The 27,623-nt window shown below is 37.3% G+C and overlaps 1 protein-coding gene and 1 long non-coding RNA gene across 2 annotated transcripts; both read right to left on the bottom strand.

The window, feature by feature from the left end:
• Positions 1 to 829: 829 nt before the first annotated feature.
• LOC143534960 (secretory carrier-associated membrane protein 2-like) lies at positions 830 to 6,288 on the bottom strand. The gene is made up of 13 exons (XM_077029326.1): positions 6,117 to 6,288; positions 4,899 to 4,964; positions 4,566 to 4,670; positions 4,014 to 4,076; positions 3,161 to 3,194; positions 2,880 to 3,002; positions 2,639 to 2,701; positions 2,453 to 2,546; positions 2,130 to 2,175; positions 1,974 to 2,041; positions 1,834 to 1,882; positions 1,683 to 1,748; positions 830 to 1,184 (listed from the first exon to the last, which is right to left on the bottom strand). The coding sequence occupies exons 1-13, from the start codon at positions 6,180 to 6,182 to the stop codon at positions 1,098 to 1,100; spliced, it is 930 nt and encodes a 309-aa protein (XP_076885441.1). The 5' UTR covers positions 6,183 to 6,288; the 3' UTR covers positions 830 to 1,097.
• A 5,611-nt stretch (positions 6,289 to 11,899) lies between these two features.
• On the bottom strand, positions 11,900 to 27,027 carry LOC143534928 (uncharacterized). Its single transcript, XR_013135627.1, has 8 exons — positions 26,049 to 27,027; positions 24,920 to 25,415; positions 24,694 to 24,795; positions 24,499 to 24,616; positions 12,390 to 12,455; positions 12,210 to 12,276; positions 12,069 to 12,122; positions 11,900 to 11,983 (listed from the first exon to the last, which is right to left on the bottom strand). It is a non-coding gene; the product is annotated as an uncharacterized LOC143534928 (long non-coding RNA).
• Between the last annotated feature and the right edge of the window lie 596 nt (positions 27,028 to 27,623).

Genomic DNA, 27,623 nt, shown 5'->3' with positions numbered 1-27,623 from the left:
ATTGAGCTACATTCTGCAATTCTTATTTACAAATTTTCCTAGGGGCTGTTTGTTTACATCTGAATGGAACAACAAGTCTGAATGATTCAGACCTATTTTTGACCATTCAGATGTTTTCAGTTTCGAACCAAACAGTCTGAATGAATCAGATGTTTACATCTGAACTGAATGAATCAGATGTTTACATCTGAATGGTTCCACTCAGATGTAAACATCTGATTCATTCAGACTGTTTGGTTCCAAACTAAAAACATTTGAATGGTCAAAATAGGTCTGAATCATTCAAACTTGTTGTTGCTGAATGAGACAAATGCTCATTCAGATTTGACTCATTTAGATCTGAATGAACCAAACAGCCTCTTACTTTTTATATTATAGGGGGTATTTGGGCCTTTACTGGACTCAACACAGAACCGCATTGAGGAAGCCCATCAGGTTAGAGGACTAAACAGCCCAAATCAACTAGTAAGCCTTACTGCCTTAGTAGCAATATAAATATTATACTAGGCGTGAAAATAAGTCCATGTTTAGGTGATATTTAATTATTATGTATTCTATGTACATGATTTTTAAAAATATATATATTATGCAATTGCATTTTGGAACTAAAAAAATGGTTCACCACTTTGTTTTTCCCTAAACACACTTTTGTTAACTGAAATCAAAGACAATAGTAACTTGACAATAAATTAAAAGATTATGATTTAGTTGGTTATATTATATATAAAAAATATTTCTAATCTATTATAAACTCATTATATAGTTTAGTAATCTTAATAAAACATAAATTTCAATCTTCAAATATTTTTAACTATATTTTATTACAAAATTAGACCCACAAAACAAAATTTTATAGCAAATCTTTATATTTGCTGCAACAAAGATTGTAAAAACAAATATAACAATGTCTTATGAGCAAATCAGAGCAATCATATAACACAAGATTTACATAAGTAATCTACTACCATATGTTCACATCTTTCTATACTTCAAAACATCAAACAAATCTTTTCAAGTAATCAAAAAACACCGCGGAAAAACAAGGTTTTAGAATTAACATCAAACTTTCCGTAAATCTTTCTCGTAGCGCCACTGACTCATACCGCTGCCCGTACTGCACCTCTAGCGACTTCACGTCTCAATTCTGCTGCTTTGCCACTGCCCCGGAAATACATGTATACTTGCTGCATAACCGGAAAAAATAATATTTGATTCAGAGTAATATATGCCAGAAATTCATATTTTGCCCTTTTGCCATTATTGTGGTTACAATTTTTTCATGTTATTAACGGGCAAATGTTGAACCTGCTGAAACGAAGGCTAAATGATGACTAGGCGCTTTGCGTGATTTTATTTGCTGGTTTGCCTTTTTTATATAATTAATGTTGATAATGTGGAATTTTGTAAATCTATCTGATTATGTATTTTAATCAGGATAATGCAAAATCAGCATATAAAACTACATACAGGTGCCAAGTCAGCATCCATATAAGCGCTTCAGGGTAGCAGGTTTTTATAAACTTCGACGACGATGGTAAAATAAGTGAGCATAGTGACAGTCCCATTCGATTTTGGTTATTTTTAGGTGTTTTACGTTTTAAAAATACATTAATATTGATAAGTAAATATCTGGTAATATATTGCATTTCATACGATTAAAAAAGTCAAAATAATAAACGGACCTGAATAACCCAGATGCTAAGCAGAGACTCGAGAGTAAATAACCCAAACCCCACAAAGTAGAAAATCTATAAAACAAAAATAACTTAATTAGCAAAAGAAAAACAAATGCAAAAATTAATTAAAAAAAAAAAAACTGGAAGAAAACTTTACCCCAACCAATGCGTGATCGCCTATAAGATCAATTGCGGGTAAGATCCCTCTGTTTATGAAAAGAAGTCACAAAAACGTTAAACCGAGAGCTAATTGAAAAATAAGAAAAGAAAATATATTTAGTGGGGTAAGGGACTCACGCAAGAGATTTTCCTTTGAACACTACAGGAGGGGCAACTGCAGCAAAGATGACGAAGCATATATGGATCTATAAACAATAACATACCCGCCATAAGGACATCAATCATCATTATAAGACAAAATAAGATAGTATGACAATGACACGGGATACTTACCAAGTAAAACATGAAGAACCATCCGAACCGCAATGCACTTTCATTCCTGTGATACAACTTGCAATGTAAATTCCATTTGACATATAATTATTAGCTTTTGTAGTGTAGATCTTCATGTTAAATTTATCAATATTTCTTATTGTCGTTATTACAAAGTATTTTGATACTAGTTCTGCCCAAACCATTAACCCTTATTTGATATTAGTGAAAACAGTTTTATACATTTGATTAATAGCTAAGCAATTTTGTTAAACTGCATGTAGAATAAATCTCTAAATTTCCAAAAAGAAACAATAATAAGAAAAATAAATATAAGATTTTACCTAAATGCATGGTAAAGAGGACGGTACCACAGCACATAGGCAAGTGGAACTCCCGATATGAAGTAGATGAGTGAAAGAAACCAGATCTGTGGGTCTAGCAGAAACAAAAACTTACATAATTGTAAGAAACATAACCGACGTTAAGATCATTAAAACTAAAAAAATAAAAAAACAATCGAAACAAACCTGCGCCCTTAATCCAAGCTGTCGTTGTGGCTATGATATTCCACAGAAGACAGAATACTAGTCCTGATATCAAATGTAAATTATAAATATTAGAGGCGGTTTTGTTTCAAATCCCAAAATTTTGAATTACACAAAGCTTGGATCCAACATGCATCTAACAATACTTTGAGGGTATGCAATACATCTCATGAAAAGACAAGAAATAAAGATATTGTTGTATGATAAGAAAATATAAACATACCCAAGTAGGTTGTAAATGCAACATATTGCAACTTCTGAAGATGTATTGGGATCTCATTTGCAATATCATGGTGAATGATTGGGAAAAATGGTGGCCAATTTTTCTCCTCTAGCACAATACCAGCTACAAACAAGAAATGAATTGGTTAGTACTCATGTTATTTGCCAAAATTCACATCAATTGTTCATATGTGCCCACTTTTTAGATTAGTTTTACTTATAAATCAATAACTACAAGCAATCTTGAAGATAAAAAATAATAATAATAGAAATACAAGATACCTCGTGCAGCAGCCTCTTCTTTCCGTTTCACTATCTGCGTAGCATCAATAAGATAATTAAAATCTTTTTGAGAAAGATTAAATCCATTTGACAGAAAATTTAGGTGCTACTTGCTAACATAGCAGATATTAGAAGTGATGAATACGATTCTTGCTTCTTTCACTTAACGAATTAAAGTTTGAAGACCAAAACACTTTTTAGATTTTGTTGCTACCCTTGTTGATGATCATAATCCCAGCGATCACAAAAATATCCAATTTGCTAGGACTAGCAAGCAATAACTTAGAAGGCAATAATAGCTTTCCAAAGTTCTATTTAATATTTTAGAGCGAATGATAGTTGCCTAATGTTGAATAGGGTAGAGTACTTTTCTGTTCAAAATGTACGATACAAAAAAATCTTTATGAAAAATATTTTTTTAAGAAATACCAAGACCTACCTTATAAAGGAAGAGGAAAACATAAGCACAACAAACATATTGATAAAGAAAACCCAAAATCGAAATTTGGTAAACGACTCTTCCTTACAAACACCTTATGGCTGGAGTTCCCTCGTTAACATTCGTTTTGATGCAGCTGCAGCAAGTTCCAACTGTTGGATTTTATTGTATTTGTTCTAGTGTGTAAAAAAACTTTTAATAGTTGAACTTACTACATATGACTCAACAGTCAACAGGAAAGTCAACAGAGGCACTCGAGTTCATGAGGAAGAGGCAATAATCAAACCAATGAACGACTATTGTCTTGGATTTTTTTTTATGCAATTACAATAATGTGTGATTATTAATCCTAATACCACATTCACTTCATGTATATGCGCGCGGGTGTGTGTGTGTGTATTTCTTGTAAAATACCTCTTCTCTCTTCCTTAAGTCAGCTTCCCTAGCTTGCAACTCTTTTTCTTTCTTCTTTAGATCCTTCAAAAACATCCACAGAGAGAAAGTGTGGATAGTATTAACAAATAGCAGTTATTCACAAAATGAAGCAGTGTTCCACAAATCCCGAGTCAAATTTGTTTAAATGGCCGCTTAGGCATTAACCGTCTACCCACCACTTTTTTAATAGCCCACTTAATTAGTGTCCATGTACTAAGTGTCCCCCTTCCCACCATCGCTTTCAAATTAAACATTTTAAAATATAAATAGGTTTCCTCTAACTTTTGTCTGTTAACTGAATATTATGTGATTATTCAAACCTCAAGTAATTTATAATGATGGAATAACCAATTTAGTTATTTAGAAATTTAGTCATATCAATATATTGTATAGACATATCAAATTCCAAGTGTAAAAACTATATTCCATGTGTTTCGATAAATTGATTACAATGCCAATCAACCGTTAAAATTTGTTTGAAGTTTATTTAACACAAAAACAAATACATAATAAGTTAGCAGTTACACTTACAGTAGCAGAATCAAGTGGAATGTCAACAGAAGAGCTCTTGTCATAGAAGTCTGCAGGTTCATGAGGAAGAGGCGATAGTCGAGAGTTCGTAGCAGGCGGAACACTCTGTAAAACAGATTCACAATTACAAAAAAATAATAAAAAATCACACACTAGTGTAAGCGTGTAGTATAAAAACAAAAAACTTCGATATATAACATAACTGAAATAGTTGTACAATAATACAAACACCAGATCAAACGAAAACAACAATATCATATAGCAAAATAATAAAACATAACTCATTAATGATGTACTTCTATAAACAAGCAAAAAGAAGGTGTTAAGACTTACTGTTGTGTAGAATGAACCTCCAGAATAACTTGTCTTACCGGTTCCTTTACCCCCAGATCCTTGATCCTGTTTATTTCAATATATTATTTTCGTATTGAAGGTAAAGCAACACGCAAAAAACATACCATATACAAGTTCTTTAGCATACCATCTGAAGTAATTTATGCACAAAACTTAAAGAGAGTAAAGCTGTCTTTCTAAAATAGACAGCCAATGAAAACTGACTTTGACTTAAACTCTTCTACAACTAATCAACTATGAAGATCCAATTATTTAAATATCACTTGCACAAACAACTAACATTCAGGCCTACTTTTACTAGTGATTATATTCTTTCCCCTATCAAAACGTATGAAAGAAAAAGGATCAACACCACAAACAAAAGTTCACTATCTACAGCCCTTAAAATTGTATTGTACGACAGATTGACAGCCAAATTAACATCATGCAGCTAACAACTGAGTCAATCTCACAAATCCGCTCCATGAAAACTAGCATATGTATGGCAAATTGTTGAAATCAAGCTTATCATTATCAACGTAAACAAAAACCAGGTCCACAACTTCGGTCAACAAAACAACGCTAAATCTCATAATGATAAACCTAATAAATCCACACATAATATCAACCAACGATAAAACAACTACAGCAATTACTATCAATTTGATTGAGTATATGCTTTGATTGTTGAATTTTCACTTATTTTACTTCATTTTAAGGTTTAGTTTGTTAATCTGTAAGTTACAGTAACTACTATCAATTTGATTGAGTTTAATGTTCGATTTCTGATTTCACGATTGTTTTACTTCAACCCAGGGCTTGATTTGTGAGCGTACTTTCTTAATCTGTAAGTTGCAGCAATTACTATCAATCTGATTGAGTATACACTCGATCAAATCGATACTAATCCTTGCTACTTGCAGATTAAAAAAAACCGCACTACCAAATCAAACTCTAGGTTGAAACAAAACCGGTGTGAATCCAACGATCAAACAACAAACTCAATCAAATCGTTATTAATCGTGTAACTAACAGATCAAACCCTAGGTTCAACTAAAACGAGTGTAAACTCAACAATCTAAGCATATACTCAATCAAATGAATAATAATTGATGTAACTTATAAATTAAACCCTAGTTTCAACTAAAACAGTGTGAATTGAACAATTGAAGCATATAGTCAATGATATTGATAGTAATTGATGTTGTGGTAACTTACAGAGAACGGATCGACTTCGTCAGCGTCGCCTTCGTCAAATGGATTTGGATCGTACCGACTAGCCATGGAGGATGCAGATGTCTAGAAATGAGAGAGATAGAGCTTAATAATAATAATAATAATAATAATAATAAGTGAGATGTGTGATGAAAGCTAACAATATAAAGTTGAATCTGAAGCAATTGAACCTGCCTGTGTGAATTAAATAATAATAATAATAAAAATAATAATAATAAAAATAATAATAATAATAATAATAATAATAATAATAATAATAATAAGTATAGAGAGAGAGAGATACGGGGTTTCGTCTTCTGCGTATTTGTTGGCGGTCAAATATGTGAAGAGGATTTGCAATGGACGACTTCTCACTTGTTTTTCTTTGTTGTCCCTTTTTTTTTTCTCTTTTGTTTTATCTTTTTTTGACTAAGGTGTGAAAGAAACCGAAAAATTTAATCGGGAACCGAAAAAACTAAACCGAAACAAAAATCGACGGTTTGGTTTTATGTTTTTGTAAAAAGGTTTTGGTTTTGCATATAATAAAAACCGAACATAACCGAATTTCTATATTTTTGTTTTTTTATATTTTATATTAACTGGCTTATAAGAATTTCTATATTTTTGTTCTTTTATATTTTATATTTTTCCTTTATGCCCAGCCGGCTAGGTTATACGTTGGTGATGACTGTATAGGGACTACTACTGGGGTTCAGCAGGGAGACCCCCTTGGGCCCCTCCTTTGCCTTAGCCTTACACCCTCTTGTTCTTCGGGTACAAAATGACTGTAACCTCCCATTTCATGCTTGGTACTTGGATGATGGGACTATCATTGGTGGTGCCAACGAAGTCGCCAAAGCCCTAGACATTATCAGCTCAGAAGGGCCATCATTGGGGCTTCACCTTAATATTAAGAAAACCGAGGTTTTTTTGCCAACGTGTAATGGAGTGAAAGTTAAAGATGGGTTTTTCTCTTGTGGGATTAGTAGACCAGAGAGGGGTTAAGCTCCTTGGAGGGGCTGTTAGCCGAGATCCCTACTTTATTAAGGAGTTGGCGAGGCGGAGAGCATCTCGTGCGGTTGATCTTATGAAACTCTCACCTTGCCTTAGGGATCCCCAGAGCGAACTCCTCTTGCTTAGGCCTTGCATGGGGGTTGCTAAGTTGCTTTTTGGGTTACGAACATGCCACCCCCATATGATGGATGATGCGGTATCCTGTTTTGATAAGGGGCTTCGAGAAGCCATCGAAGACATAGTTGTATGTGGAGGCCCGTTCTTTGGTGATCTTCAGTGGCGACTTGCATCTTTACCGATGCGCTTGGGGGGTTTAGGCCTTCTTTCGGCTCATGAAGTTGGGGTTTACGCTTTTGTAGCGTCGAGGGCTCAGTCTTGGAAGCTACATAATCACATCTTAAGGAATAGCGGAGTTGTCGACATGGACTCAGACTACGTGCAGGCCCTGGAACGCCTAAATGGCGCTCTCCCAGACTTTGACATTGGCGGTTTCTCTAATAAGGACACCGCTCCACCAAAGCCTCAAAAAACTTTGACGAATGCCCTTTTTGGTAAAATCGCTCAGAGCCTGGGAGAAGTTTTTGGATTGTCCCCCGGACAGAAGGCGGTTATTGAATGCTTACAAGGTCCTCATGCTCCAGATTTTCTGACCGTTATCCCGATTGATGGCTTGGGCCAAAGCATGTCTGCGCTCGAGTATGGGTCCATTCTTAAGTACCGTTTGATGGTCCCGATGTACCCAGAAGACGAAACATGTCCGATCTGCCGTAAGGCTTGCCTGGATAAATTCGGAGAGCATGCGGTTCATTGCAAGGAGATGCCTGGGTTCAAATACCGACATGATTGGGTATCAGCTAAAAAAGGAAGCCCCCGTAAACTTCCTTACAGACCCCACAGAAGGGAGATCCACTCTACGACCGGCAGATTTGCTCGTATTTGGTTGGGCCGGGGGAAAACACGCTTGTGTTGACCTCACAGGGGTATCTCCTTTAGCTGGTTTGAGGGATAATGGGTTTGTAGCTGGGCAAACAATGAAAATGGCTGAAACAAAGAAGGTGGAGAAACATGCTAAAGCCTGCGAAGAGAACCAACATGTTTTTGTCCCTCTGGCTTTTGATACCTTTGGCTCCTTGGTACCGGAAGCTATCCGTTTCCTAACTAGGGTCCAACGGGTTGTGCATAGCAATGTGTCGACTCCAAAGGGGCAGGGGTATGTCTTTAGCAAGTTAGGGTTTGCAATTCAGAAAGGGATGGCGGCGCAGCTTGTTGCCCGCCTACCTGCTATGTTGATGTAATATCTTTGTTTCTATATAAAAAAATTTTTGGTAAAAAAATATATTTTTGATAATAATAGTCTATTATTTACAATTAACAACATTATTTATACCTAAATTAATTACTGCAAAACTTTTTTTTGACCTAAAATTTTCAAGATCTTAAGGCAAAAACCAAAATGAAAACCGAAGAACCGAAACCGAACGGTTTCAAATACTCCACAACCAAAGTTTTGGTTTTCGGTTCGGTTTTAACCAAAAACCACATCGAACCGCACCATGCACACCCCTATTTTTTGACAGTTGTGACAATGGTCCTTATAAATTATTTATGGGTTAAGAGTAGTGATATAGTGGTATCTTTGTGATTTTCTTTAGAGAACATCATAGATTTGAGGAGTAGGTTTCTCTTGAAATTAGTGTCGGACGGGGTCGCTAGTGTTGTCCGCAACCGTAGACATGGGTAGTCTTTTACTGGTGGGTGTATCATGGTGACCGAATTTTGTTTATTTATTTTTTTATATAATAGTCAATACATGTGTTTATATAAAATGAATTTCTATTTGTGTTGGTTAAGTAACAACATATCTCATAACAGTAATATTTATTCTTCGTGGTTTACTATTATCAACAGCATATGGTAAGCCATTTATCACTACGATGTGCTTAACCAAACTATTTGTTATTTCCCACTTTCAATACATCACATATAAAGAAAAAAGGTTATATGAAGAAATAATATTGTTTCATATCTTCACATATTGTTCTTCAAAATCTTCTATTCACAATTCCTTTTTTTAACTTGGTTTGTCACGATAAAACAGAGCAAATATTTTGAACATCGAATGCTAGTAGCATACGGTTACCCATTGGTAGAAGATTTATAATCAGTTTATGAAATATTATATACTGATTTCGAAAGTAATCATCTCTCACTTTTTGGAAACCATTTAATTGATGAGGGGGTACGATTTTTTTTCTTCTGGAATTCAAATGAGGTTTCTTTCAATAAACACAACAAATGGACCAAACTGTCCTTACAATAAAAAAGTGAACCGGTGTTTAAATTAATTAGCACACTAGATGTGTTTTCTAACGGCTACACACACTCATCTATGCTTATTGATAATCCTAACCTACTCCAAAACAAAATATTCTTTAATACTGGATTTTGAACCGTGATTTTCACTTTTAAAAATAAGAGTTTTACCACCTAACCAAGGTTAGAATGGCCATGAATTGTTATCATCATTTTTACATTAAAAATTTTGAACCAACTACTCAACTCAAAGCAAATAATACATGAAAAACTGTAGGATACATACATTTATTGTTCTGTCCATCCATCTAGGTAAAATCCTAGAATATGTATACTATTATTTGAAACCTAATAACAGTCATGAATGCATGATGGTGACATAAAAAAATATGTCAAAAATGCACCGACATATTATATATTAATTGAACTTATTTATTAACATCATATTAGTGAATTGTGAAAACTTATTAAAAAATGTAGTTTGACATAAGATAAAGGGAGGGACCTTTTTGTCATATAACAACTTTACAAACAACTACAGGACAGTTGCATATTTTTTAGTATTAAACATCACATATTTAACAAACAGGATTATCAAAATAGTATATACATGAGGCATACATGACAAGGTTTAAAATAATATGAGTAGACCAGGTTGTTGACATGTTTTTTGTTTCATAGTTAAAACCTTTGTTGACATGTTTTTTGTTTCGTAGTTATTTATAACCTTTGTTGCCATATTTTTGTTTCATAGTTATAACCTTTGTTGACATGGTTTTTGTTTCATAGTTATTACCTTTGTTGAGATGGTTTTTGTCTCATGGTAAAAACCTCTGTTGACATGTTTTATTTTTTGTTGCATAGTTAAAACCTTTGTTGACAGGTTTTTTATTTTTTTTTTGCTCCTAACATATTTGTAACGCTTTAAACCCTTCACACTTGTAATGATAGTAACATTTAGGTCACTAGGTGTGTGCATAAAACCAAAAAAACTGAATCAAAACAAATACTAGGATTCCTACCAAATTCGTTATGACGGTATTAGTTTGCTTCGTCACGGTAAAGAACAAAAAAACCAATTATATTTGGCCAACTCGATTTTGGAAAAACACATCTACCAATACGTTAATAAAAATAAGCACGTCATAATGGTATATTCAAAATTTTATAAGTAAAATATGCTCAAGGATAGCAACAGCAACAACAACAACAATAATAATAATAAAATTTCTTAACAATAATTAAATAAAATAATATTAAAACTCGTATTCATGAGGACATGAGTCACGATATTACTATACACGATTTGCTAACATATAAGTACATAACTAACCACTTACAAAAAGTTTAATGTGTCCTTTTGACACATTTGCAAATACCTTGATTGCTAAATGAACCAACCACATACATGGACAATAAATTACTCAGACAATTGTTAATAGTTGGTCACTAACAATATATAACGTCAACACTAAACGTGACTTAGACTAATTTATTCTATACACCTATGTAGTTATCTTGTGATCGATCATGTATACACAAAAATATCAGGACATTTTACTATATTTTTTCTATCAACAATGTAATATTATAGTGGTTTAAGATGTGGTATGACTGTACGAGTGTTACATTAAATTTAGTAACTTTCATGTAAGTTGTGCCTTGTTATATTAAACATGTAGGTCACTATATGCTAGGATAATATTATGAGTTGTAAGATAATAAAATAAATTTTTTTATAAAAGTAATGTGTATTAAGTTATTTGATATATTAATCCTCACAAAATACAACACATAAATTATGTTAGCCATGACAAAATCCTATTACTGTAATGGATACATTATATATCTCCAAGTTTGTACTTTATTTATATATTAACATGGTGATTTAAGAATATGCTTTTAAGATTCAATGAGACATTACATGTCACGTTATCTTTTAACTTAATGAACACCATTATAATTTGGTTTGGAGGGGGGGGGGGGGGGGAGCTTTTTAAGATTCAATAAGGCACTGCATGTCACGTTATCTTTTAACTTAATGAACACCATTATAATTTAGTTTGAGGGGGGGGGGGGGGGGGTTGCCACTCACCTCATCGTCAAGGTTTACCGGAAAAAGGATTGTGAGGGTGTGGTATCAACTCAAAACCAACATATCTGCAACAAGAGGAATACCTTAGTTATATTGACTTCATGTGAAGTCTGCAACAAGAATTTAAACATTGTTAATTTATGATAGAAGATCACATGGAAATTAACTTGCTGTAAAGACAATTAACTAATATTTTTTAAAAATTCGGTTTCTGTTAGTTATTATGCAAAAGCCAAAAATTGATATATTGTATAATGTAAATGCGAAGAAACATATCGCTTAAACATTTTTAGTCCAAATGTTCATTTGCACATTAACATTAAGTCGATAGTAAAAATAAGCGATTATAAGAAAGACGATGCACCTTATTAGCAGATGGTCCGCCTAATGTCTGTCTTCCCTGATGTAACACATACTCACTATCGATAATTCCCACATTTCTCATCCCCTAAAATATGCAGAAAAAGATAAGTCCACGTATTGACGGATCAATAAATGTTTAAACTTGTTATCAACCCGAATATAGAATTTACTTGTGCACAATAACCGAGTTTCATATCCATTCCCCATCCGTGCACCAAGTCATTCTGAAAGTACATAAAAAGAAAATTATAGATGGCCCATGAAATTAATCAAATTATAACATATAAATACTGTTAAATAATAACTGTAACCTGAATAAGATGCCAAGCACAATGCCACGCAGCTCTGGAGAACACGGGAGCCATCCCTTCTACAAATCTTAAAATTAAACAAACACGAAAAACATTTTCAAACAGATTACTAGTTCTTGAACATTTTCATGAAGCATATAGCTTAAATTTTTTTTAAGAATTTGCATATATGCCACTTACCCAGTACACGGTGGACCCTCGCTTGCCTTTGTACATTTCACGGTACTTTTAGTGTCATAAACCCTTCTTTATATAACAAGTATATGTTATGTTGTGGTCTCCGATCCATCATGGGTCGGGTCCGGTTTAGACGAATAGACAGAATTAGGAGATTAAGCTGTTTGAGTTTTGGCCAAGCCCAAAAGCTCTAATCAGGCCCAGTTTAGTTAAAGGGTTAAACCCTAATTGTCTAGTCTATATATTCTCTCCTGTACTTGTAAGTTGGTATCACTCAATAATAAGAAAACCCTAGTTATCGACAGTGGACGTAGGTCATACACCGTGACCGAACCACTTAAATCCTTGTGTCTCTTTCGTTTATTCTTTCGGTTTTACTATTGTATTCGTGTTTGTGTGTGACTCCGAACCTAACAATTGGCATCAGAGCCTGGTTCTCGATTATACACACAGTTCCGCCGCCGCCGCTCCGCTGCTACAGTACCGCCGCCGCTACAGTACCGCGCCGCCGCTACAGTACCGCCCCGCTACAGTACCGCCGCCGCTGCTACAGTTCCGCCGCCGCTGATTAGGGTTCCGCAGCTGCTGGTTCGTTTTTTCTGATCAGTTTCCAGTCCTTTTATTCCTTGGGTAGTTTGGTTGTTTGCTGTAATCAAAACTCAGTTTGGATAATGGCTGAGGACGGAAAGATCAAGATTGAGAAGTTTGATGGACAGGATTTTGGATGGTGGAAAATGCAAATTGAGGATTTGCTATGTCAGAAAGACTTAATGGAAGCACTAGAAGAGAGGAAACCGGAAAGTATGAAAGATGATGAGTGGAAGGTACTTGACAGAAAAGCCATAGCTGTTATTAGACTCTCACTAGCTAAGAATGTGGCATTCAATATTGTAAATGAAACTACCACGTATGGTCTTATGAAAGCCTTGTCAAATATGTATGAAAAGCCTTCTGCATCAAACAAGGTATTTCTGATTAGACAGCTAGTTAACACCAGAATGAAGGAAGGGGCATCTGTTACCTCTCATGTTAATGACTTCAACACTATTATTTCTCGTTTGTCTTCTGTTGATATCAAGTTTGATGATGAAGTTCAAGCGTTACTCTTGTTATCCTCGTTACCCGAAAGTTGGTCAGGGACTGTTACTGCAGTTAGTAGTTCTTCTGGGAATACTAAGCTTACTTTTGAAGGAGTCCGGGATTTGATTTTAGGGGAGGACATAAGAAGAAGGAATTCTGGTGAGACATCTAGTTCTATATTGAGCACCGAAGGGAGAGGTAGGAGAAGAGAGAAAGGTAATGGCAGGGGTAGGTCAAAGTCTAGAAGAAGAAGTCAGTCAAAGCCCAGAAAAGACATTGAGTGTTGGAATTGCAAAGAAATGGGGCATTTCAGAAACCAATGCCCTAACCCCTCAATTTCAAAAGAAAAGAAAGAATCTAAGAAGGAAGTTAATCTGGCCACCTGTTCAGATGATTCAGAAGGTTCAGAAGAGACTCTTATCTGCTGTGTTGAAGAATCAACAGATTCATGGATTATGGATTCTGGTGCATCTTTTCATGCCACTTATAGCACGAAGAAGATGAAGAATCTCCGAACAGGTAATTTTGGTAAAGTTCGTTTGGCTAATAATCATGCTGTTGATATCACGGGGATGGGGGATATTGAACTAAAAACTGTTATGTTGTGGTCTCCGATCCATCATGGGTCGGGTCCGGTTTAGACGAATAGACAGAATTAGGAGATTAAGCTGTTTGAGTTTTGGCCAAGCCCAAAAGCTCTAATCAGGCCCAGTTTAGTTAAAGGGTTAAACCCTAATTGTCTAGTCTATATATTCTCTCCTGTACTTGTAAGTTGGTATCACTCAATAATAAGAAAACCCTAGTTATCGACAGTGGACGTAGGTCATACACCGTGACCGAACCACTTAAATCCTTGTGTCTCTTTCGTTTATTCTTTCGGTTTTACTATTGTATTCGTGTTTGTGTGTGACTCCGAACCTAACAATTGGCATCAGAGCCTGGTTCTCGATTATACACACAGTTCCGCCGCCGCCGCTCCGCTGCTACAGTACCGCCGCCGCTACAGTACCGCCGCCGCTACAGTACCGCGCCGCCGCTACAGTACCGCCCCCGCTACAGTACCGCCGCCGCTGCTACAGTCCGCCGCCGCTGATTAGGGTTCCGCAGCTGCTGGTTCGTTTTTTCTGATCAGTTTCCAGTCCTTTTATTCCTTGGGTAGTTTGGTTGTTTGCTGTAATCAAAACTCAGTTTGGATAATGGCTGAGGACGGAAAGATCAAGATTGAGAAGTTTGATGGTCAGGATTTTGGATGGTGGAAAATGCAAATTGAGGATTTGCTATGTCAGAAAGACTTAATGGAAGCACTAGAAGAGAGGAAACCGGAAAGTATGAAAGATGATGAGTGGAAGGTACTTGACAGAAAAGCCATAGCTGTTATTAGACTCTCACTAGCTAAGAATGTGGCATTCAATATTGTAAATGAAACTACCACGTATGGTCTTATGAAAGCCTTGTCAAATATGTATGAAAAGCCTTCTGCATCAAACAAGGTATTTCTGATTAGACAGCTAGTTAACACCAGAATGAAGGAAGGGGCATCTGTTACCTCTCATGTTAATGACTTCAACACTATTATTTCTCGTTTGTCTTCTGTTGATATCAAGTTTGATGATGAAGTTCAAGCGTTACTCTTGTTATCCTCGTTACCCGAAAGTTGGTCAGGGACTGTTACTGCAGTTAGTAGTTCTTCTGGGAATACTAAGCTTACTTTTGAAGGAGTCCGGGATTTGATTTTAGGGGAGGACATAAAAAGAAGGAATTCTGGTGAGACATCTAGTTCTATATTGAGCACCGAAGGGAGAGGTAGGAGAAGAGAGAAAGGTAATGGCAGGGGTAGGTCAAAGTCTAGAAGAAGAAGTCAGTCAAAGCCCAGAAAAGACATTGAGTGTTGGAATTGCAAAGAAATGGGGCATTTCAGAAACCAATGCCCTAACCCCTCAATTTCAAAAGAAAAGAAAGAATCTAAGAAGGAAGTTAATCTGGCCACCGGTTCAGATGATTCAGAAGGTTCAGAAGAGACTCTTATCTGCTGTGTTGAAGAATCAACAGATTCATGGATTATGGATTCTGGTGCATCTTTTCATGCCACTTATAGCACGAAGAAGATGAAGAATCTCCGAACAGGTAATTTTGGTAAAGTTCGTTTGGCTAATAATCATGCTGTTGATATCACGGGGATGGGGGATATTGAACTAAAAACTGTTATGTTGTGGTCTCCGATCCATCATGGGTCGGGTCCGGTTTAGACGAATAGACAGAATTAGGAGATTAAGCTGTTTGAGTTTTGGCCAAGCCCAAAAGCTCTAATCAGGCCCAGTTTAGTTAAAGGGTTAAACCCTAATTGTCTAGTCTATATATTCTCTCCTGTACTTGTAAGTTGGTATCACTCAATAATAAGAAAACCCTAGTTATCGACAGTGGACGTAGGTCATACACCGTGACCGAACCACTTAAATCCTTGTGTCTCTTTCGTTTATTCTTTCGGTTTTACTATTGTATTCGTGTTTGTGTGTGACTCCGAACCTAACAATTGGCATCAGAGCCTGGTTCTCGATTATACACACAGTTCCGCCGCCGCCGCTCCGCTGCTACAGTACCGCCGCCGCTACAGTACCGCGCCGCCGCTACAGTACCGCCCCCGCTACAGTACCGCCGCCGCTGCTACAGTTCCGCCGCCGCTGATTAGGGTTCCGCAGCTGCTGGTTCGTTTTTTCTGATCAGTTTCCAGTCCTTTTATTCCTTGGGTAGTTTGGTTGTTTGCTGTAATCAAAACTCAGTTTGGATAATGGCTGAGGACGGAAAGATCAAGATTGAGAAGTTTGATGGACAGGATTTTGGATGGTGGAAAATGCAAATTGAGGATTTGCTATGTCAGAAAGACTTAATGGAAGCACTAGAAGAGAGGAAACCGGAAAGTATGAAAGATGATGAGTGGAAGGTACTTGACAGAAAAGCCATAGCTGTAATTAGACTCTCACTAGCTAAGAATGTGGCATTCAATATTGTAAATGAAACTACCACGTATGGTCTTATGAAAGCCTTGTCAAATATGTATGAAAAGCCTTCTGCATCAAACAAGGTATTTCTGATTAGACAGCTAGTTAACACCAGAATGAAGGAAGGGGCATCTGTTACCTCTCATGTTAATGACTTCAACACTATTATTTCTCGTTTGTCTTCTGTTGATATCAAGTTTGATGATGAAGTTCAAGCGTTACTCTTGTTATCCTCGTTACCCGAAAGTTGGTCAGGGACTGTTACTGCAGTTAGTAGTTCTTCTGGGAATACTAAGCTTACTTTTGAAGGAGTCCGGGATTTGATTTTAGGGGAGGACATAAGAAGAAGGAATTCTGGTGAGACATCTAGTTCTATATTGAGCACCGAAGGGAGAGGTAGGAGAAGAGAGAAAGGTAATGGCAGGGGTAGGTCAAAGTCTAGAAGAAGAAGTCAGTCAAAGCCCAGAAAAGACATTGAGTGTTGGAATTGCAAAGAAATGGGGCATTTCAGAAACCAATGCCCTAACCCCTCAATTTCAAAAGAAAAGAAAGAATCTAAGAAGGAAGTTAATCTGGCCACCGGTTCAGATGATTCAGAAGGTTCAGAAGAGACTCTTATCTGCTGTGTTGAAGAATCAACAGATTCATGGATTATGGATTCTGGTGCATCTTTTCATGCCACTTATAGCACGAAGAAGATGAAGAATCTCCGAACAGGTAATTTTGGTAAAGTTCGTTTGGCTAATAATCATGCTGTTGATATCACGGGGATGGGGGATATTGAACGAAAAACTTCATTGGGCACCTCATGGACTCTAAAGGATGTTCGGGTCGTTCCTAGCCTTTGAAGAAAGCTAATTTCTGTTGGGCAGTTAGATGACCAAGGATATGATGTTATGTTTGGTGGGGGTCAATGGAAAGTTGTGAAAGGGAATCTTGTGATCGCCAGAGGTAAAAAGAAGGGCACTTTATACATGGTTGAAATTCCAGCTGATGGGGTAAATGCAGTGACCAGTGGACCGAGTCAGTCTAGTTTGTGGCACCAACGACTCGGCCACATGAGTGGAAAAGGGATGAAAATGCTCGTTGCTAGAGGAAAAATTCCAGAACTGAAGAAGGTTGAATCTGAATTTTGTGAACCATGTGTTTTCGGTAAAAAGAAGAAAGTATCTTTTGTGAAGACCGGAAAACAACCGAAAGCTCAGAAATTGGAGCTTATTCACTCTGATGTCTATGGACCAACTTCAGTCTCTTCTTTGGGAGGATCGCACTATTATGTCACCTTCATTGATGATTCGACACGCAAGGTATGGGTTTACTTTCTTAAAAATAAATCTGATGTTTTTGATACTTTTAAGAAATGGAAAACTGCTGTTGAATTGGAAACTGATTTGAAGGTGAAATGCTTGAAGTCGGATAACGGTGGTGAATACGTTAGCAAAGAATTCCGTGATTATTGTGAAGAGTACGGTATTCGGATGATCTTTACAGTCCCTGGCACTCCTCAACAAAATGGAGTGGCAGAACGAATGAACAGGACGTTAAATGAAAGGGCAAGAAGTATGAGACTTAATGCCGGGCTTCCAAAGACGTTCTGGGCAGATGCAGTTAACACTGCAGCTTATTTAATTAACCGGGGATTGTCAGTACCGTTGGGTTTCAAGACACCAGAAGAAGAGTGGAAAGGTAAAGCTGCAGATTATAAGCATTTGAAAGTCTTTGGGTGTAGCGCTTATGATCTAGTGAAAAATGACAAGCTTGATGCTAAAGCTAAAAAATATGTTTTCATTGGATATGGGTCAAACGAAATGGGCTACAGGCTTTGGGATTTAGAAAGCAGAAAAGTAGTCAGAAGCAAGCATGCAACTTTTAATGAGGCTGAGTTATACAAAGATAGAAACACTTCAAAATCAAGGGTTCAGAAAGAGCAGGTTGAATATGAAATTGATGCTCAGAAAAAGACAGTTGAGTCAGCTACCGAACCCGAGACAGAAACTGAAGAAACCACAGTTCCTGAATTTGAAGATGATGATATTGGTGGAAATGAAGAGTCAGAGGGAGTCTCTGACAGTGGGAGTTCAGAGTCTGAGGATGAACAGTCTCCACAAGAACCTGACCCGCCTCAGCACTGGGTTAGGAGGTCCACCAGAGTTTCTAAACAGCCGGTACGTTACAAACCTTCAGTTAATTATCTCCTTTTAACTGAAAATGGTGAGCCAGAGAGTTATTATGAAGCACTTAAGTTGAAAGATTCGCTCCAGTGGGAGCATGCTATGAAGGAGGAGATGAACTCTTTGAGTAAAAACCAGACATGGGTTTTAACCAAGTTTCCACCAGATAAAAGAGTTCTACAGAATAAATGGGTCTATAGAGTCAAGGAAGAACATGATGGGTCTAAACGATACAAAGCTCGTTTAGTGGTCAAGGGTTTCCAGCAAAAGAAGGGAATTGATTATAATGAAATATTCTCTCCAGTTGTGAAGATGACCACCATCAGATTGATCTTAAGTATTGTTGCTGCAGAAAATTTACATCTAGAGCAATTAGATGTTAAGACAGCATTTTTACATGGTGATCTTGACGAGGAGATCTATATGGCACAACCTGAGGGATTTCAGGTTGCCGGGAAAGAAAAATGGGTCTGCAAATTGAAGAAAAGCTTGTATGGTCTGAAGCAGGCACCTAGGCAATGGTACCTAAAGTTTGATGATTTTATGGTGAGAACTGGGTACAAGAAATGCGAGGCCGACCATTGCTGCTACTTAAAGAAGTTTAAAGGCTCATATATCATTCTACTTCTTTATGTAGATGATATGTTAATTGCAGGATCTGATATGAAGGAGATTCGCAAGTTGAAGAAACAGTTGTCTGATGAATTTGAGATGAAAGATCTTGGTCCAGCCAAACAGATTTTGGGGATGAGTATATCCAGAAAGAAAGATGGATCCATAACACTATCCCAAGAGAAATACATAGGGAAAGTGTTAGAAAGATTCAGGATGAATGATGAGAAGACTAAACCGAGAAACACACCTCTGGGAAGTCATTTCAAACTTACCAAAGACCAGTCTCCCAGAACAGAGGAAGAAAGAACAGAGATGGCTAAAGTTCCGTATGCATCTGCTGTTGGCAGTCTCATGTATGCCATGGTTTGTACACGGCCAGACATTGCTCATGCTGTCGGGGTAGTTAGTCGTTTTATGTCGGATCCGGGAAAGGAACATTGGGAAGCGGTGAAATGGTTACTCAGATACTTAAAGGGTACTTCCAGTTTGGGGTTATGTTTTAAGGGGAAGGATACAATTCTCAGGGGTTATTCAGATGCTGATCTGGGTGGATGTAAGAAGACGTTTAAAAGCACTACTGGTTATGTTTTCACAGTTGGGGGAACAGCAGTATGTTGGATGTCCAGACTTCAGAAAAGTGTTGCTTTATCAACCACTGAGGCAGAATATATGGCAGCAGCCGAAGCAAGTAAAGAATTAGTATGGTTGAGAACTTTTCTTGAAGTGTTGGGAAAGAAACAGGCAGAGTTCTTCTTATATTGTGACAATGAGAGTGCAGTGAAACTTGCGAAGAATCCAGTCTATCATTCGAAGACTAAGCACATCGGGAGGAGATATCACTTTGTCAGAGATTTGATCAGTGATGGTGTTTTCAGTTTGAAAAATATCTCAGGTGCTAAGAATCCAGCAGATATGTTCACCAAGCCGGTGATGCTGGATAAGCTGAAGCTGTGCAGAGCTTCAGCAGGCCTTCAGGAATAATGTTGAGAAGGCGAAGGGTAACTAGGAGGTGCAAAACCAGATGGGTTTTATTTTACATGTACAAGGCAATGCAGGTGAAGACATTTTACGTCTCCAAATGGGAGCAGGTTGAAATGTTTGACGCATCCAAGTGGTGGTTTAGAGAAGATGTCTCGAAGCCCAAGTGGGAGATTGTTATGTTGTGGTCTCCGATCCATCATGGGTCGGGTCCGGTTTAGACGAATAGACAGAATTAGGAGATTAAGCTGTTTGAGTTTTGGCCAAGCCCAAAAGCTCTAATCAGGCCCAGTTTAGTTAAAGGGTTAAACCCTAATTGTCTAGTCTATATATTCTCTCCTGTACTTGTAAGTTGGTATCACTCAATAATAAGAAAACCCTAGTTATCGACAGTGGACGTAGGTCATACACCGTGACCGAACCACTTAAATCCTTGTGTCTCTTTCGTTTATTCTTTCGGTTTTACTATTGTATTCGTGTTTGTGTGTGACTCCGAACCTAACAAAAACTTCATTGGGCACCTCATGGACTCTAAAGGATGTTCGGGTCGTTCCTAGCCTTAGAAGAAAGCTAATTTCTGTTGGGCAGTTAGATGACCAAGGATATGATGTTATGTTTGGTGGGGGTCAATGGAAAGTTGTGAAAGGGAATCTTGTGATCGCCAGAGGTAAAAAGAAGGGCACTTTATACATGGTTGAAATTCCAGCTGATGGGGTAAATGCAGTGACCAGTGGACCGAGTCAGTCTAGTTTGTGGCACCAACGACTCGGCCACATGAGTGAAAAAGGGATGAAAATGCTCGTTGCTAGAGGAAAAATTCCAGAACTGAAGAAGGTTGAATCTGAATTTTGTGAACCATGTGTTTTCGGTAAAAAGAAGAAAGTATCTTTTGTGAAGACCGGAAAACAACCGAAAGCTCAGAAATTGGAGCTTATTCACTCTGATGTCTATGGACCAACTTCAGTCTCTTCTTTGGGAGGATCGCACTATTATGTCACCTTCATTGATGATTCGACACGCAAGGTATGGGTTTACTTTCTTAAAAATAAATCTGATGTTTTTGATACTTTTAAGAAATGGAAAACTGCTGTTGAATTGGAAACTGATTTGAAGGTGAAATGCTTGAAGTCGGATAACGGTGGTGAATACGTTAGCAAAGAATTCCGTGATTATTGTGAAGAGTACGGTATTCGGATGATCTTTACAGTCCCTGGCACTCCTCAACAAAATGGAGTGGCAGAACGAATGAACAGGACGTTAAATGAAAGGGCAAGAAGTATGAGACTTAATGCCGGGCTTCCAAAGACGTTCTGGGCAGATGCAGTTAACACTGCAGCTTATTTAATTAACCGGGGATTGTCAGTACCGTTGGGTTTCAAGACACCAGAAGAAGAGTGGAAAGGTAAAGCTGCAGATTATAAGCATTTGAAAGTCTTTGGGTGTAGCGCTTATGATCTAGTGAAAAATGACAAGCTTGATGCTAAAGCTAAAAAATATGTTTTCATTGGATATGGGTCAAACGAAATGGGCTACAGGCTTTGGGATTTAGAAAGCAGAAAAGTAGTCAGAAGCAAGCATGCAACTTTTAATGAGGCTGAGTTATACAAAGATAGAAACACTTCAAAATCAAGGGTTCAGAAAGAGCAGGTTGAATATGAAATTGATGCTCAGAAAAAGACAGTTGAGTCAGCTACCGAACCCGAGACAGAAACTGAAGAAACCACAGTTCCTGAATTTGAAGATGATGATATTGGTGGAAATGAAGAGTCAGAGGGAGTCTCTGACAGTGGGAGTTCAGAGTCTGAGGATGAACAGTCTCCACAAGAACCTGACCCGCCTCAGCACTGGGTTAGGAGGTCCACCAGAGTTTCTAAACAGCCGGTACGTTACAAACCTTCAGTTAATTATCTCCTTTTAACTGAAAATGGTGAGCCAGAGAGTTATTATGAAGCACTTAAGTTGAAAGATTCGCTCCAGTGGGAGCATGCTATGAAGGAGGAGATGAACTCTTTGAGTAAAAACCAGACATGGGTTTTAACCAAGTTTCCACCAGATAAAAGAGTTCTACAGAATAAATGGGTCTATAGAGTCAAGGAAGAACATGATGGGTCTAAACGATACAAAGCTCGTTTAGTGGTCAAGGGTTTCCAGCAAAAGAAGGGAATTGATTATAATGAAATATTCTCTCCAGTTGTGAAGATGACCACCATCAGATTGATCTTAAGTATTGTTGCTGCAGAAAATTTACATCTAGAGCAATTAGATGTTAAGACAGCATTTTTACATGGTGATCTTGACGAGGAGATCTATATGGCACAACCTGAGGGATTTCAGGTTGCCGGGAAAGAAAAATGGGTCTGCAAATTGAAGAAAAGCTTGTATGGTCCGAAGCAGGCACCTAGGCAATGGTACCTAAAGTTTGATGATTTTATGGTGAGAACTGGGTACAAGAAATGCGAGGCCGACCATTGCTGCTACTTAAAGAAGTTTAAAGGCTCATATATCATTCTACTTCTTTATGTAGATGATATGTTAATTGCAGGATCTGATATGAAGGAGATTCGCAAGTTGAAGAAACAGTTGTCTGATGAATTTGAGATGAAAGATCTTGGTCCAGCCAAACAGATTTTGGGGATGAGTATATCCAGAAAGAAAGATGGATCCATAACACTATCCCAAGAGAAATACATAGGGAAAGTGTTAGAAAGATTCAGGATGAATGATGAGAAGACTAAACCGAGAAACACACCTCTGGGAAGTCATTTCAAACTTACCAAAGACCAGTCTCCCAGAATAGAGGAAGAAAGAACAGAGATGGCTAAAGTTCCGTATGCATCTGCTGTTGGCAGTCTCATGTACGCCATGGTTTGTACACGGCCAGACATTGCTCATGCTGTCGGGGTAGTTAGTCGTTTTATGTCGGATCCGGGAAAGGAACATTGGGAAGCGGTGAAATGGTTACTCAGATATTTAAAGGGTACTTCCAGTTTGGGGTTATGTTTTAAGGGGAAGGATACAATTCTCAGGGGTTATTCAGATGCTGATCTGGGTGGATGTAAGAAGACGTTTAAAAGCACTACTGGTTATGTTTTCACAGTTGGGGGAACAGCAGTATGTTGGATGTCCAGACTTCAGAAAAGTGTTGCTTTATCAACCACTGAGGCAGAATACATGGCAGCAGCCGAAGCAAGTAAAGAATTAGTATGGTTGAGAACTTTTCTTGAAGAGTTGGGAAAGAAACAGGCAGAGTTCTTATTATATTGTGACAATGAGAGTGCAGTGAAACTTGCGAAGAATCCAGTCTATCATTCGAAGACTAAGCACATCGGGAGGAGATATCACTTTGTCAGAGATTTGATCAGTGATGGTGTTTTCAATTTGAAAAATATCTCAGGTGCTAAGATATGTTCACCAAGCCGGTGATGCTGGATAAGCTGAAGCTGTGCAGAGCTTCAGCAGGCCTTCAGGAATAATGTTGAGAAGGCGAAGGGTAACTAGGAGGTGCAAAACCAGATGGGTTTTATTTTACATGTACAAGGCAATGCAGGTGAAGACATTTTACGTCTCCAAATGGGAGCAGGTTGAAATGTTTGACGCATCCAAGTGGTGGTTTAGAGAAGATGTCTCGAAGCCCAAGTGGGAGATTGTTATGTTGTGGTCTCCGATCCATCATGGGTCGGGTCCGGTTTAGACGAATAGACAGAATTAGGAGATTAAGCTAGGAGGTGCAAAACCAGATGGGTTTTATTTTACATGTACAAGGCAATGCAGGTGAAGACATTTTACGTCTCCAAATGGGAGCAGGTTGAAATGTTTGACGCATCCAAGTGGTGGTTTAGAGAAGATGTCTCGAAGCCCAAGTGGGAGATTGTTATGTTGTGGTCTCCGATCCATCATGGGTCGGGTCCGGTTTAGACGAATAGACAGAATTAGGAGATTAAGCTGTTTGAGTTTTGGCCAAGCCCAAAAGCTCTAATCAGGCCCAGTTTAGTTAAAGGGTTAAACCCTAATTGTCTAGTCTATATATTCTCTCCTGTACTTGTAAGTTGGTATCACTCAATAATAAGAAAACCCTAGTTATCGACAGTGGACGTAGGTCATACACCGTGACCGAACCACTTAAATCCTTGTGTCTCTTTCGTTTATTCTTTCGGTTTTACTATTGTATTCGTGTTTGTGTGTGACTCCGAACCTAACAGTATATTGGAATTAGTGTAATAAATGAAATGAAGATGATATCATATATGAACTGACAATAATTATTTTGTTCACCTATGAAACTTTAGTTTTTTTTTTCCGTACTGTGATCCGATGATGTATGTCTGTTGATTTTGAATCTAAAGCTGGTTGAGATATCTCCAGCCCTTCTTCTTTAACAATATTTATATATCTGCATATGTAAGAAATATAAATTATAGCTGTGCTTCGTTGTTCTGATATCCTATTATTATTAACGGTGTTCTGTACCTTTTGGGGTTAAAATGCTGCACTCCAAGATCTTCATCCCAAAGGAATATATAATCATACAGAGAAACAGCAGCTGGATGTAAAAACCTTTTTGCAAACCACCTGAAGCGACGTTGGATGCATTAATTAAGAAACTCATAATTTATGCGTGTTAGTTTCTACATGGCGTTCCAACATGTGACTACGATGATACTAAAAGAATGTGTTTGATAGAATTGAACCTTACTACTTTGTTTGGTTATAAGCTACGATATGTACCGCCTTTCTACTCCACTTGAGATCCCACCATCCGTCCATTTTCCCATCATAATGGAATAAAATAACTGTGAAATTTTCTTGAAGAAACCGAAAACACCAATGCTGGTTCAGTATTGTTCATGTGATGAATGAAAGCTACAGATGAGTTATGAATATTATAATACTATCCCTGCATACCTTTTGAACAATGGTATTAACGTTCTGCTTCTGTTTCAAACCCACAGGCATTGCCAGCAAGTTATGAGAAGTGGAACGATTAGCCTGACATGTGATATGGCCAGATTTTCATGTAAGGTCAATTACTTATTTTTACATATAGGAGTTAGGGCATGACTTTTGGCAGATACCTTTAGTTTTAGTTTTGAATTACTTCTTGACCATATCGGTTTTAATTCGAAGTCGGATTTATCTTCAATAATACCAGTGGGTAAGCCCTTCAAGCCTGTGTAAGATAATGGGAATACCTAGAGAATAACAAAGAAATCACACAATTTCATGCCATAATAAAACCTTAACATAGCAAATAGATAATCAATTATTCTAAAAACAATGCCAAAGTTTCCTTTTTGGCACATCAATCTAGAGGTGGGCAAATATCCCGGTTAACCGAACCGACCCGAAAATCGAACCGAAACCGAAACGGTTTGAAACCGATTATGTAGAAACCGGTTTGGAACTGATTGAAACCGTAGTTTCGGAACCGGTTTGTAATTTTCTCCACCAAAACTGACCAAAACCGGTTAAAACCCGAACCGAAACCGATCAAAACCCGAACCGAAACGGATCATAACATGGTAAGAAACCGGTTTCAACCCGAACTGAAACCGATCATAAACCGGTTTTGACTTTTGTTGACCAAACCGAACTGGTTTTAACCCAAACCAGTTTTAAATTTTAAACCGGTTTGTGCACCTCTACATCAATCAGATGCTGTCTTTTATTTACTTTGTAGTTGCAACAAGGCTCAGAAAGCAACCACTATCTGAATTTATTCGTATTTTAAAATAAAACAAATTAAATAAATTTCCAAAAAAATCAGATGACCGGCAAGATGAATTTAAATGCACTTAATGAACGCGTCACTAGCATTGCAATACCTTTGTCGAAAGCTGAAAATTTGTAGTTCTGTACGCAAAATACAACATTATTGTACATAAAACTACCAAGAATGTATTCTTCTTCCATCGACAAAGTCCCTGCATTTATAGAGGCTTTGCATGATTAGAATCCAACTACCAATCCCAATACAATATATCAACAAAATTTCTCAAAGGAACAAACTAGAGATGAGTATTGTATAACCGCATATACTTACCCAATCATAACGAATGTGTCTTTTCCTTACAAGATTCCTCCACGCTATAAACTTCCTCATAGACACCTCTTTTTGATGTATACTGTCTCATACCAAGCTGCATCCATCATCACAAATAAAGCAACTATTAAGCTCATCTGAAAGATAAGTCTACAACAAATGATTCTTGAACATAGGTATAATTATAAAATTTAGTCCCACTCAATTTAAAATACATTTATACACCATTAACAGTAACTTGCTAAAAGTTGCGAAAGCATTAATAAAGCTCGTATCACAGACATCTTAAGATTTCACAGTAATACAACTCTTATACTGCTATACGTTTTGTAATAAACAGGAGGTCATAATTCACTAAATTAAGACACTGGCCTTCTATCACAAGGATTCAGAAATGACGCACAAACGGACACTTTGAATTCATGTAAACTACATAAACAATATCTGAATATCATCACTTATATTAATTACTTTGCATCCTAGTTCGATACAGAAAATACCGCAAGTGACCTGATTAAAAGTCAGAAATCAATTCCTAGAGGCTAGACCACTATAATTGCTAGGGATAGGCAAATAGGCAATAACCGCGCCGTTAACCGAATCCGAACCAAAATTAACCGAAAGCTGAACTAACCAAAATCCCAAACTAACCAAGAATTGGTTATCGTTTATTTTTTGTATCCTCGGTTAACCGAAATTTACCAAACCAAACCATTAATATTTTCATATATTTCTAGGCTTTTTACTTTTATACCTCCATTTCATGTTTTATACGTCCGTTTCATGTATTCCTAAGCAAAAACTTCAGGCCAAGTTTAGTTTTGTTTACTAAGTTATACTAACTGAACCAAAAACCGAAAACCGGTTGGTTAATAAACTAGATTATTAACCGATGAATAAATTTCGGCTTCGGTGTCAGTTGAGGCTAATAACAGAACCAGTGGCGAAGCTTGGACTATGACACCCGGGGGGGTGGGGGGGGGGGGGGGGCAAAATGTATAAAGAATTTCAAAAACGGAGGGGGCCGAGCTCAAATTTTCGGTTGAAAACGGCTAAATTTACACTACGTATAAAAAATTTCATGTAAAACTGTCAAATCAAAACACAATTACCTAAACAATATATGCATGCGTGTATATGTATATATGTATATGTATTATGTATATGCATAGTATGAGGAATTAATTGGAGGCAAATTAACCTAATTGCAAAGTTATTACGTACGTCGTGTTCCGTTTAATTAATTAAATGATCTCACATTACATTATTATTATAATTCACCACAAAATAAATATAAATAAATAAATAAACGATCAGATTAATTCACACATCATCAATTGGAAAACTGTGAAGGTAC

This window comes from Bidens hawaiensis, unplaced genomic scaffold (assembly GCF_021521415.1).
Source record: "Bidens hawaiensis isolate Kalapana, Puna unplaced genomic scaffold, B.hawaiensis_p1.1 tig00010382_1, whole genome shotgun sequence".
NCBI lineage: Eukaryota > Viridiplantae > Streptophyta > Magnoliopsida > Asterales > Asteraceae > Bidens > Bidens hawaiensis.
Note: the sequence above shows the minus strand (reverse complement) of the source record. Positions and strands in the feature narration are given on the sequence as shown.